General features: G+C 46.2%; 1 protein-coding gene across 1 annotated transcript in view; it reads left to right on the forward strand.

Moving 5' to 3' along the window:
- Positions 1-13,096, forward strand: part of ELAPOR1 (endosome-lysosome associated apoptosis and autophagy regulator 1) — a 101,784-nt gene that overhangs the window by 40,204 nt on the left and 48,484 nt on the right. Inside the window, exons 2-4 of the mRNA XM_038749273.1 lie at positions 2,167-2,287; positions 4,177-4,369; positions 11,399-11,546. Coding sequence (XP_038605201.1) covers positions 2,167-2,287; positions 4,177-4,369; positions 11,399-11,546 — 462 coding nt within the window. The remainder of the gene's footprint in view (positions 1-2,166; positions 2,288-4,176; positions 4,370-11,398; positions 11,547-13,096) is intronic.

A 13,096-nucleotide genomic window follows, 5' to 3' on the forward strand; every position in this document is an offset into this window, starting at 1 on the left:
ATTTGGGTCATGCTCCCTCTTTCTGAAGCAATCTGTGATTTATGATGACATATTTCCGTCCCGCTGATTCTCACATAGCAGAGGAATCAATTACTGGCTGCCCTTCTCAGGGAGAAGAAATGGGGGCATTGAGAGGAGGTGGTTCAGGTCAGTCAGTGGAGCAGCAGCAGAAGCAGGTTTAGGCTTTGGCAATCCCAGAGCAACCTTGCTGCCTCACTGGTTCCGCTTAGGTATGATGTAATGTTGTTTCCAGTAGGCAGGATGAAAGCATCAGAACATCTTTGACGATGAGAACTGGGAAGCAGCATGACCTAGTGGATAAAACACAGACCTGGGATTCTGAAGATCTGCACTAAGCACTTTGTTCTAAGCACTCTGAGCAGTTCCATCAATGCCACCTTGGGCTAAACTCTGCATCAAATGGCAATACGGGATCACAAACAGTGAAGCTCTAGTATAGAGGTCCAGACTTGAAGTTACACCCACCTCAACACAGCTACATTGGGTGGGACAGGTGAAGAGAATGAGGAACAGCAGGATACCCAACAACTGCTGAATGGGGAGCTGAAATGAGGAAAATGGAAGCAAGGAGGTCAGAGGAAATGTTTTAAGGACGTGGTAAAACCGAGCCTCAGAAAATGCTTTCAGCTGGGAGTCAGTTGCTGAGGATAGACTTGCATGGCAGAAGACAATAGTCAAAAACAGTGCCTGGCTCTGCAAACAATAAACATAATAATAATAATAATAATGATGGCATTTATTAAGCACTTACTATGTGCAAAGCACTGTTCATAAACATGGCAGAACAATAAGGAATTGTGTGTGTGTGTGTGTGTATGTACACACATGCACATAGAAAATAAATTCCCCAAATAAGTAGAACTTAATCACATTTAGTTTTTTAAACTAAAGGCCTTTCCTCTTGGAGGTATTTATTGAGCACTTACTATGTGCAGGGCACTGTACTAAGCACTTAGGAAAGTACAACAGAATTAGCAGATCTGTTCCCTGCCCATAATGATTTTTCAGTCTTTATCTCCACTCTTCACCCTCTGCATCAATTATGAACTTAGCAGTGTACCCCTTAAACACTTTGATACTCACTCCAGCCCCACAGTATTTATGGTAAATATTCTTTTACTATATTGTTTCCTCTTTCTGCAATCTATTTTAATGTCTTTCTGTCCCTGTAGATTGTATGTGCCTTGTGAGCAGGGATCGCGTCTACCGACTCTGTAAAATTGTACTCTCCCAAGCACTTAATGCAGTGCTCTTCACACAGTGAGCGTTCAATAAATACAGTTGATGGATGGATTGATTACTTGCTCCCATGAACCACTATACCCTGGTATAAGTTCTGATATAGGAAACAGTTGAACTAATTCTGGATTCTGTCAAAGTCAGGCCAAGAACAACCCGCAGTTCCAGAGTGAGGATGGTGAGCTGACAAAGGTGAAATCACCCAAGGGGCCACTCTCTGGACCATGGGTGTTTCCTAGTAAGCCCTTTATCAACACAAAGCTCTGCTCCCCTCAGGACTGTTAAGATCTTAATCCTGGAGAATTTGGTTGGGGAATGGATCAGCCTGTGAATACATGTCTGGTAACTCAGTTCTAGCTACTGCACCCTCTTGACCCCTCCCAAGTTAGCCCACCTTCTCTCCCACCCACCATCCCAATCAAGGGGTCCCCACCATACTCTGGTTCTTGCGGTATCTGCCAATTGTTTGTGATTGGATCTAATGGCTCTGTATTATTTCACCTATCTGCAATCTATTTTAATATCTATCTCCCCCATAGATTGTAAGCTCCTTGTGAGCAGGGATTGCATCTCCCAACTCTGTTAAATTGTACTCTCCCAAGCACTTAGTACAGTGCTCTGCACACAGTGAGCATTCAATAAATACAGTTGATTTTCTCTCAGTCTCTGTGCTCCCAGAGGACAGGGACTTGGTCTTTTCTCAAACATGGACCCCAAACTTCTAGCCCAGTACTCTGCCCTCTTAGGAAGGACTTGTTGATTGAGTGTAAGCTCGTTGTGGGCAGGGAACATATCTACCAACTTTGTTATAGTATGCTCACCCAAGCTCTGTACACAGTAAGTGCTCAATAAATATGATTGAGTGATTAATTGATGGGGCCGTTTCTATGGTTTTCTCTCCTCTAGTCCGAGTACCATTACGAGTACACAGCCTGCGACAGCATGGGATCTCGCTGGAGAGTCGCTGTGCCTCACACCCCTGGTCTGTGCACAAGCCTCCCTGATCCCGTCAAAGGCACCGAATGCTGTAAGTGATGCCCCTCACCTTTCTCCAACCCCCTCCTCCCCCTGAGACCTGTCCCGAGGGCAGAGGCTTGAGGTCTTGGGGACAACAGGACTTTCCTTAAACCGTCCCCTCCTTGTCTTTGACCTGTGGGATGGACACACATTTTACATGTGGATTTTTTTTTAATTTGTTTTACAAGCAGGGAGAATAACAACAAGGGATTTCAGTTGCGTTTCATCCAGATGTGTGTTTGCATTCAGTTTTCCCTGGACTTGGTGAATTTGGATCCAAGCCTTGCCCTCAGTCGTCACACTCAGTCACCGGGGAAGGGTCAGGTCCCGAAAAGGAAGCCAGGGAAGATGGGGGGCTGCAGGCTCCATCCCTTAAAGCACCCTGAGTAGCAATCAAGGAAACATAAAGCCCAGCTGGCAGGTGGATGTGATTATGCATTCATGCATGTGTTGATTTGCCTGATGCTCTCGTTTTATGTTTCTCCGCACATCTCAGCCTTTTAGATGGCTGGAAACTGTTTTCAGAATGTCTCCTGGCTAAGGAAGGATTTCAGAGAGGAAGTTGTGATATTTGGGAAAGGGACAGAGAGTATTCCAACTACTTTTAAAAATACGAATGCTACTGGAAAACGCTGAGCTGGTTTTGAGGAGGCCCTAATTAGGTGGAGCAACAAACCTGACAGCGACAGGTGTAGGAGAGACAAAAATATTCCTGGTGCAACCAAAGAGATTTTGGTTGAAGGAGGAACTTCCCACCCGACCAAGTTATGAGACTGGGAACATTTGGCCAACAGAGGCTCTGGGATCTCCTTCCCTGAATATTTTCCAGGATAGAATGGACCCCATGAGATAGATGGGGAAACGAGGGACGGGGAGGTAACAGTGGACTTGGAATTAGGACTTGCAGCTTCCAATTTGTCTGTGGATTCCTCAGCGTGTTCCCCTCCCGGGCCCCTTCCACCCTCTCCCCCCAACCCTAGCCTTACTCTAACCCTGTTTCCCTGACCTAATGACAACTGTGCTATTTGTTCAGCATTTACTATGTACCAAAACTGTACTAAGTGCTGGGATAGATACAAGACCATCATGTTGGAAATAGTCCCGTCCTACCTAGGGCTGTCACATTTCAGGAAAATTTTTCAGATATCTCATAAATGCCAACAGTCGGGATTTTCAAGTATCTCCAAGCATGAACTACCATAGAAAGGTAACCAGCCTGAGGCATTATTATTAATAGAAGCAGTGTGGCTTAGTGGAAATAACATAGGCTTGGGAGGACATAGTTTCTAATCCTGCCTCTGCCATAGAGAAGCAGCGTGGCTCAGTGGAAAGAGCCCGGGCTTTGGAGTCAAAGGTCATGGGTTCGAATCCCGGCTCCACCATATGTCAGCTGCGTGACCTTGGGCAAGTCACTTCACTTCTCTGAGCCTCAGTTCCTTCATCTGTAAAATGGGGATTAAGACTGTGAGCCCCACGTGGGACAACCTGATCACCTTGTATCCCCCCAGCGCTTAGAACAGTGCTTTGCACATAGTAAGCGCTTAACAAATGCCGTCATTATTATTATTATTATTATTATTTGTCGGCTGTGTGACTTTGAGCAAATAACAACTTCTCTGTGCCTCAGTTACCTCATCTGTAAAATGGGGATGAAGCCTGTGAGCCCCACGTGGGACAACCCGATTACCTTGTATCTACCCCAGCGCTTAGAACAGTGCTTGGCCCATAGTAAGCGCTTAACAAATACCATTATTATTATTATGGTACTCGTTAAGCTCTTACTATGTGCCAAGCACTGTTCTAAGCACTGGGGTGGATACAAGGTCACCAGGTTGGAAACAGTCAACCCGGCAGCGTGCCCACCCACCCTTCCCCTTGTCCGGCGGTTGTGTCTCACAGCTTTCTCCTGCAATGCCGGAGAGTTCCTGGACATGAAGGACCAGTCGTGCAAGCCCTGTGCCGAAGGCCGATACTCCCTGGGGACAGGCATCCGTTTTGACGAGTGGGATGAGCTACCCCATGGCTTTGCCAGCCTGGCCGCCAACATGGAACTGGACGATGGCTTCAGCGAGTCAGCGGAGAACTGCACCTTGTGAGTCCACTGGCTCCCGACAAAGCAGAACATCACCCTGCTCCCTGTGTCCAGCCTGCCAGTCTCGGGGTGGCCAGGTTTGGCCAGCGGGATTCTGTACCAGGGCCTTCTCCCCACTCACTGGCTAAAGGGAAGGGAGGTGGAGGGAAGGGAGGTGAAGCAGCACGGTCTAGTGGGTAGAGCATGGGCCTAGGAGACAGAAGACACCCCTTTCATTCATTCATTCATTCAATTGTATTTATTGAGCGCTTACTGTGTGTAGAGCACTGTACTAAGCGCTTGGGAAGTACAAGTTGGCAACATATAGAGATGGTCCCTACCCAACAGTGGGCCCACAGTCTAGAAGGGGGAGACAGAGAACAAAACAACACGTATTAACAAAATAACATAAATAGAAAAATATATACAAATAAAATAAATAGAGTAATAAATACATACAAACATATATACATATATGCAGGTGCTGTGGGGAGGGGAAGGAGGTAAGGCGGGGGGGACAGAGAGGGGGAGGAGGGGGAGAGGAAGGAGGGGGCTCAGTCTGGGAAGGCCTCCTGGAGGAGGTGAGATCTCAGTAGGGCCTTGAAGGGAGGAAGAGAGCTAGCTTGGCGGATGTGCGGAGGGAGGGCATTCCAGGGCGCGGGGATGACGTGGGCCGGGGGTCGACGGCGGGACAGGCGAGAACGAGGCCTAATGGTGAGGAGATTAGCGGCAGAGAGGCGGAGGGTGCAGGCTGGGCTGGAGAAGTAGAGAAGGGAGGTGAGGTGGGTGGGGGGGGGCGAGGTGATGGAGAGCCTTGTCTGCTGTGTGACCTTGGGCTAGTCATTTCATTTCTCTGTGCCTCGCTTACCTAATCTGTAAAATGGGGATAAAGACTATGAGCCCGATGTGGAACAGCAACTGTGTCCAACCCAATTTATTTGTGTCCTCCCAGCACTTAGTACAGTGCCTGGCACTGCTTAACAAATACCGCAGTTGTTATTGTTATTATTATTCTTGGGTGTGATCCTGGTTGCTGAGCCAAAGAGACAGAGCCAATTAAAAGAGTAGGTCCCTCCCTGGCTACTCTGGAAGGGCAACTCCAGACTCCACCTTGGGTCCCCTTAGAATAAAAAGCTAAGTTTTTGTGAGGGCCGGCGATATAAGCCATGCCATTAATGACAGCAGGAAGGATCAGCCAAGGAGACTTAACTTTGAATCCAAGTGGCGAGGAGGCAGAAAGCCAAACAGCTCTGAAACTCACTCCCAAACCCAATTTAACCGAACTCTACAGTGGAAGCTCTTTTGTGCTTGAGAAGTTGGGAATACCTGATACCTACCGAGGACCCTCATAGCTACAGAGCCCCCAACCCAGAACCCATTAATTATTGAAAGAGATCTAGACCGGCAATGCTTAGAACTTTGGCCCTAACTACTGAGACCTTTTATAGACCCCCCAGCCTCACAGCACACTTTGTAATAATGATTGTGATAATAATAATAATATTTATTAAGCACTTATTACGTGCTAAGTATTATACTAAACACTGGGGAAAGATACAAGATAATCAGATCAAACAGTCTCCAGAGAGAGAATAGGTATATTTAATCCCCATTTTACAGAAGAGGAAAATGAGGCACAGAGAGGTAAAGTGAACTTGCTGTTTGGAGAGCACTTACACATAAAATGAAAATCACTGAAGTGAAGCCCAAATTTTTGAACCAGAAAATGGGGGAGAATTGTGCTGTTTTACCTCCTGGGTGCCCCATGAAATCTTCCTGAGCCAAATTGCAGCGGCATTTAGTGGGACACATGGAATGTCGTCTAGTGTTCTGGGCTCCTAAGCTAGGTACCTTCTGCTGGGTGGTTGGAGGCAGAGGCAGATGGGGTTGAAGAAGCTAGAGAAGGGACTGAAAAATGGGTTCAAAGCAAGGCACAGCCCGGGTCCTGGTAAAGAACGGCACTGGAAGTGAAGTTGGCATAGGCTGAACTTGTACTTCCCAAGCGCTTACTAGGGTGTTTTTAGTCCATAAGAACATAGAAACATTTTTTAAAAAAGCCTTACTGGCTCAGACCACTAATCTATCCTACACAGTAGTCTCTCTCCAACAGTGGAAGCGAAGAATGGCCAGAAACACCAAATGAATGAATGATGGATTGCGCTTCTTGACATCCATCACATCAGTGTGCCGTTTAGCTTTGTTCACCTTTCCCTTTGATTAGTAGCATGGACCTAATTTTGTTGGGTAGGGACTGTCTCTATATGTTGCCAACCTGTAATTCCCAAGCGCTTAGTACAGTGCTCTGCACACAGTAAGCGCTCAATAAATAAGATTGATTGATTGATTGATTGCTCTGCACACAGTAAGCGCTCAATAAATATGATTGATTGATTGATTGATTGAAGGTGTGCTACCCTTTTGTATCCATGCCCAGAAAGGCTGTCTCCTCTCTCCAGAGACAGCACAGAGCTTTCGGTGACTGTTATATCTGCTTGGACAGGAGCTGATTAAGTGATTCTTTTAATAACACTGTGCATTTCCATGGCACTTTTCTCCTAGGAGCCAAAGCCCTTAGTTGATGCTATCTCACTGGCTCAGGTGGGAAGGACTCTTACTCCTTATTAGGCAGAGAAGGCCACCCCAACCAACACAGTTAAGCCCACTTGGCCATGGTCACCCAGCAAAACAGAGCAAGGACCTAGAACTCAAATGTACAGACTCCCAGGCTGAATTCTCTTCTCGTCTCTGAAACCTGTTTTTCCAATTCAATCAGTAATACCTATGTTTTTGTAGAGTGCTTTTATTTCCAAAACATTTTCCCATTACTTATCTCATTTTCATCTGCACAACAACTCTGGGAGGTAGGTAGAAAGGCAGTTATTATTAATCCCCTTTTACAGATGAGGAAACTGCGGTAATGAGATGTTAAGTGACTTGACCACGATCATGCAGCAGGCTGCTGGCAGACGCAAACTCGAATCCAGCTCCTCCGTCTTCCAGACCTGTGCTCTTCCACTACACCATGCTGCCTCCCCTCACTGATCATTAAATGACTGGTCAATCAATCAAGCAATCAATCAATCAATCATATTTATTGAGCACTTACTCTGTGCAGAGCATAAGAAAATTAGCCAACACTATCCCTGCCCTCAAAGAGTTTACAGTCTTGTGGGGAAGACAGATACTAAAATACATGACAGATAGAGGGAAGCAACAGTGCCTAAGTACCAGAGTGTTACGGAAGGAAGGGGAAATTAGGTTACTGAGGGCATCCCCAGGGTTGAAATGGGGGCTCCTGGCTGGAAGGTATTTCTGGTTGGGGAAAGGGCTGGGATAAACGGTGAAGAACGACCAGTAGTCAAGAATAGAGGGAATGGCGGGGGACAAAAAGAATAGGACCTTGAAAGGGAAGGAAGGAACAAATTGCTGGTATGCTGAAAAGGTCAAAAACTCTTATATTGCTTAATACAGCAACCTCGCCTAGTGGAAATAGTACAGGTCCAAGAGTCAGGACCTGTGTTCTCATCCCGGCTCTGCCAGATGCTTGCAGTGTGACCTTGGGCAAGTCACTTAAATTTCCTGTGCCTCCATTTCCTCAACTGTAAAATGGGGATTAAAAACCTGTTCTCCTTCCTATCTAGACTGTGAGCCTCGTGCAGGATGGGGACTGTGTCTGACCTAATTAACTTGTACCTACCCCAGTACTTAGCGTTTGACACATAATATGCACTTAACAGATACCATAAAAATACTACAATTATTATAACAATTATTAATTATTATTATTATTATTAAGCTCCAGAAGGGAGCCCAGGGGGATGCTGAAAGGGGGTTCCCAAGGCTTGGAAATCCCCCGTAGCAAGCAGCTACTTCCCCCTCCCACCACCATGTCTTTCTAAAAGAGGCATCAGAGAGCCTAAGTTCTCTTTCCAGCTATGCTACCACCCTGCTAGGTGGATTCATGTTGCATGGCTGTTCCTCAATTTCCCCCAACCCCAGTAGATTGCTAGAACAGATCAGCCTCTGCAGAGGAATTTTGTCACCTAGGCCCCTACTCCACTTCCATCCTCCCCACTCAGTGTGATTCCAACTTGTACTTCCCAAGCGCTTAGTACAGTGCTCTGCACACAGTAAGTGCTCAATAAATACGATTGATTGATTGATTGATTGATTGATTCCTAGTCAGTTGTCAGGGTTTGGACATAATAACTATATTTGTTAAGCACTTACTAAATGTCAAGTTCTGTATTAAGCATTGGGGTAGATACTATATAAGCCGATCAGACACAGATCTCACAGTCTAAAGAGGTGAGGGAGGTCAGGTATTCCATCCCATTTTACAGATGAGAGAACTGAGGCACAGAGAAGTGAAGTGACTGCCCAAGGTTACACAGCAAGCAGGCACGATTAGAAATCAGGTCCTCTGACCCCCCAGACCCATGCTTTTTCCACTAGGCCACCCTGATCTCTCTCTCTCTCAGAAGCAGTTTCTGATGGCCCTTCTCTCTCTGCCAAGGCTTGAAAGAGAAAGAGCTCTCTGCCTCATTAGCTGTTTACGTTTGTGCGGACAACATATCTGGGATAGGATTAAGGCCGATAAGTGTGGGCAGGTGAAATGAAACCAAATAAATGAAAAAAGGCAAGAAATGCCAGCTGGAAAGGGGGGAAATGATAAAGCATTAACTTGAAAAGGCACATAGAAATCATGTGCAAGTGACAGGCAAATGAAGTGTGGCCTTCCTTGCCATATTCCTGGATATGGGTCATGAGAGAATTCTAGCAGAAACCACATGTCTAATGATGAAAATCAGGGTGCTCACCCTGAGACTCTGAAACCTGGCCTGAAATCAGGAGTATTTACGCAATCCCTAAATCGAAGTTCTCTTGGCATCTATTTGAATCACTCAGCGAACTCCTGAGCTTATTTATAGCTTCTGCAGGGAGGCTCAATGGCATCACTTTTTTTTCCTCTTTCCAACAAGAAGAATCAGTGACATTTAGAAAATTCATGAGCTCTGCCTGGGTTGACTGAAAATGCTTCTGCTCAAAAAATGATGTTAGAGGGCATGGGTTAAAGACAGAAGGCCCAGTTCTGTTCAGAGTGGCAGAGGAGAACCTGAGTGCAGCTCTGAGGGGTTAAAAGTTGGTAAAGTGACTTGTAAATAATAATAATGGTATTTGTTAAGTGCTTACTGTGTTCCAAGCATTGTTCTAAGCGCTGGGGTAGATACAAGGTAATCAAGTTGTCCCATGTGGGGCTCACAGACTTAATCCCCATTTTACAGATGACATAACTGAGGCACAGAGAAGTTAAGTGGCTTGCTAAGGTCACACTGCAGACAAGTGGCAGAGGTAGGATTAGAACCCACATCCTCCCTAGCCCGTGCTTTTTCCACTAAGCCACGCTGCTTCTCTAGAATTTAGAGAATGTGTTTAGATCATAAACTCAGTGAGGGCAGGGATCATTTCTTTTATGCTCTATGGTACTCTCCCAAGCACTTAATATTTACCCCACCCTCGGCCCCACAGCACATATGTATATATTTGTAATTTTTTTCTTTATATTAATGTCTGTCTCCTGTAAGCCTCTTCTGGGCAGGGAATGTGTTTTTGTTATATTGTACTCTCCCAAGCACTTAGCACAGTGCTCTGCCCATAGTAAGTGTTTAACAAATATGACTGAATGAATGAATAAACATCCACGATTTATTCATTTATTTTAATGTCTGCCTCCCCCTCTGAGATTGTAAGCTCCTTGTGGACAGGGAATGTGTCTGCCACCTCCGTTGAATTGTAGACTTCCGAGTGCTTAGGATACTGCTCTGTACACAGTAAGTGCTCAGTAAATACAACTGATTGATCAATTGATTGATCGATTGATTCAGAGCAGTAGGGCATTAGGTTATCTGGGTTCAGAGAGAGAGGCTTAGGGTGTCTCTGGAGAGACAGTATGGTCTGGGTTGGAAAGCAGAATACCTGATTCTTGTTGTGACTACTGCTGATCTACTGGGCAAATTGGGATCCATCTAGCAACCTTCTCTGGGCCTTCTTTCATCCGAGCACTTTCCCTGTCATTGCGAGGCTGAATGAGCTCTTAAAATTCACCCTAGAGTCTGGGGTCCCTCTGTTTGATCCCACTCCCACTCTCTTCAACATTGTTCAGCCCCCATTAGAGAATTTGGAGGAGGAGATAGTGGAGAACTTGGAGACAGTGCAGAGAGGAGCAACCAAATGACTAAGGGAAATGAGGGTCAGGGAGGAAAGGCATTGGGAGTGTTTAGAGGGAGTCTGGGAATAATCGTGTTAATAATTGTGGTATTTATTAAGCACTTACTATGTGTCAAGCACTTACTAAGCCAGTAGATACAAGACAAACAAGTCCCAGATGAGGATCACTGCTTAAGCGGACAGGAGAACAGGTATTGAATCTCCATTTTGCAGATGAGGGAACTGAGGCATAGAGAAGTTAAATGACTTTCCCAAGGTCACACAGCATCCATAGAGCACAGGCCTGGGAGTCAGAAGGACCTGGGTTCTAATCCCGACTCCGCTACTAGTCTGCTGTGTGATCTCGGGCAAGTCACTTCACTGTGCCTCAGTTCCTTCATCTGTAAAATAGGGATTAAGATTGTGGGCTCCTTGTGGGACAGGGACCATGTCCAACCCTATTTGCCTGCATCCACCCCAGTGCATAGTACAGTGCCCGACACATAGTAAGTGCTTAACAAATACCATACTGAGGCCTATTTCCAAGGGAGCACTGGGAAATTTAAACAAAAAGATGACTGAAGTACTCTTGCCCTAATAGTACTGTAGTAGTAGTAGTAGCAGCAGCATTTATGAAACCCTTACTGAGTGCAGAGTATTTATGGAGCGCTGGGAAAGAGTACCCAGGTGGGAATTAGACCCGGTTCCTGCCCTGTGAGGGCCTAGGGTGGCTTAGGGCTGGTAGAGTCTTGCTTGCAGGCAGGAAAGTGGCTAAGATGATCCCTCGAGGTGCCTAGCGGGCCCCAGATTCTCTGACTCTCTGACTGTGCCGTTTCCACGCAGGTCGACGTGGGTCCCCCTGGGAGATTACATCGCCTCCAACACGGATGAGTGCACAGCCACCTTGATGTACGCTGTCAACCTGAAACGGTCCGGCACGGTCTCTTTCGAGTACTTCTATCCGGACACCAGCATCATCTTTGAGTTCTTTGTAAGTTCCGCCCCCCCCAGCAGATCTCCTGGTGCCCCAGAGACTAAAGTCCATGTGCAAAGAACCCCCGCCACTAGCTTCAGCATAGAATTGGCAGCCAGCCAGGCTGCGGATCCTGGGGTGAAGCTGAACCAGGAATTTTCCAGGCTGGGCTAATCCAGCTAGAGCCCCCAGAGGGACATGGACTGTTGTCTAATGCTCACCTGTGTCTTTTCTCCCAGTGCTTAGTACACTTAATAAATACTACTACTACTACCACTGCTATCAATCAATCAATTGTATTTATTTAGTGCTTATTGTTTGATGAGTACTGTACTTGGGAGAATTCAATAGAACCTTATAACAGAGTCGGTAGACACATTCCCTTCCCACAGTGAGCTTACAGTCTAGAACACGAGTTTACTGTGGTGTAGTGGATAGAGCACGGGCCATTTGTCTGTTGTGTGACCTTGGGCAAGTCATTTCTCTTCTCTGGGCCTCAGTTCCCTCATCTGTAAAATGGAGAGTGAGCCTGTGAGCCCCATGTGGGACAGAGACTGTGTCCGAACTGATTTGCTTGTGTCCACCCCAGCGCTTAGTACAGTGCCTGGAACACAGTAAGAGCTTAACAAATGCCACAGTTATTATTACTTCTAATACTAGTACTACTACTACGACTACTACTACTATTAGGGAGGATTGTAGGGAAGGGGGGAAGAGCAGAGACCAAAGAGTACTATGGGAGAAGAAGGAGAGGATGGGAGATTTTGGTATGTTTGGGCAGGAGCGAATGGTATGCACCATATATAATATTAATAATGGCATTTATTAAGCACTTACTATGTGCAAAGCACTGTTCTAAGCACTGGGGAGGTTACAAGGTGATCGGGTTGTCCCATGGGGGGCTCACAGTCTTAATCCCCATTTTACAGATGGGGTAACTGAGGCCCAGAGAAGTGAAGTGACTTGCCCAAAGTCATACAGCTGATAATTGGCAGAGCAGGGATTTGAACCCATGACCACTGACTCCAAAGCCCGTGCTCTTTCAACTGAGCCACAAATCCATGGCATAGACACTGTATGCGAATTAGTACCCTTTCCATTGGAGTCACCAGACCAGGCTCTTATTGAGGCACTTATTCACTTATTGAAGCAGCATGGCTTAGTGGAGGCTTGGGAGTCAGAGGTCATTGGTTCTAATCCTGGCTCTGCCACTTGTCAGTGGTGTGACTTTGGGCAAGCCACTTCACTTCTCTGTGCCTCATTTACCTCATCTGGAAAATGGGGATCAAGACTGTGAGCCTCACGTGGGACAACCTGATTACCTTGTATCTACCCCAGTGCTTAGAACAGTGCTTGGCACATAGTAAGAGCTTAACAAATACCATCATTATTATTATTATTGTGCTGCTTAGGTCCCATAGTCCTCAGGTTGCAGGGAGAAATATACTCTGTATTTCCCCCTCCAGGCGGTTCAGAGCTCCACTAGCCTTCATCCTAAAGGACATTGACGTTTTCTTGTCAACTTCCATCCTGGACTGAAATACCATCCCGGAGCTTGGCGAGAAATG

This window comes from Tachyglossus aculeatus, chromosome 7 (assembly GCF_015852505.1).
Source record: "Tachyglossus aculeatus isolate mTacAcu1 chromosome 7, mTacAcu1.pri, whole genome shotgun sequence".
Taxonomy (NCBI): Eukaryota; Metazoa; Chordata; class Mammalia; order Monotremata; family Tachyglossidae; genus Tachyglossus; species Tachyglossus aculeatus.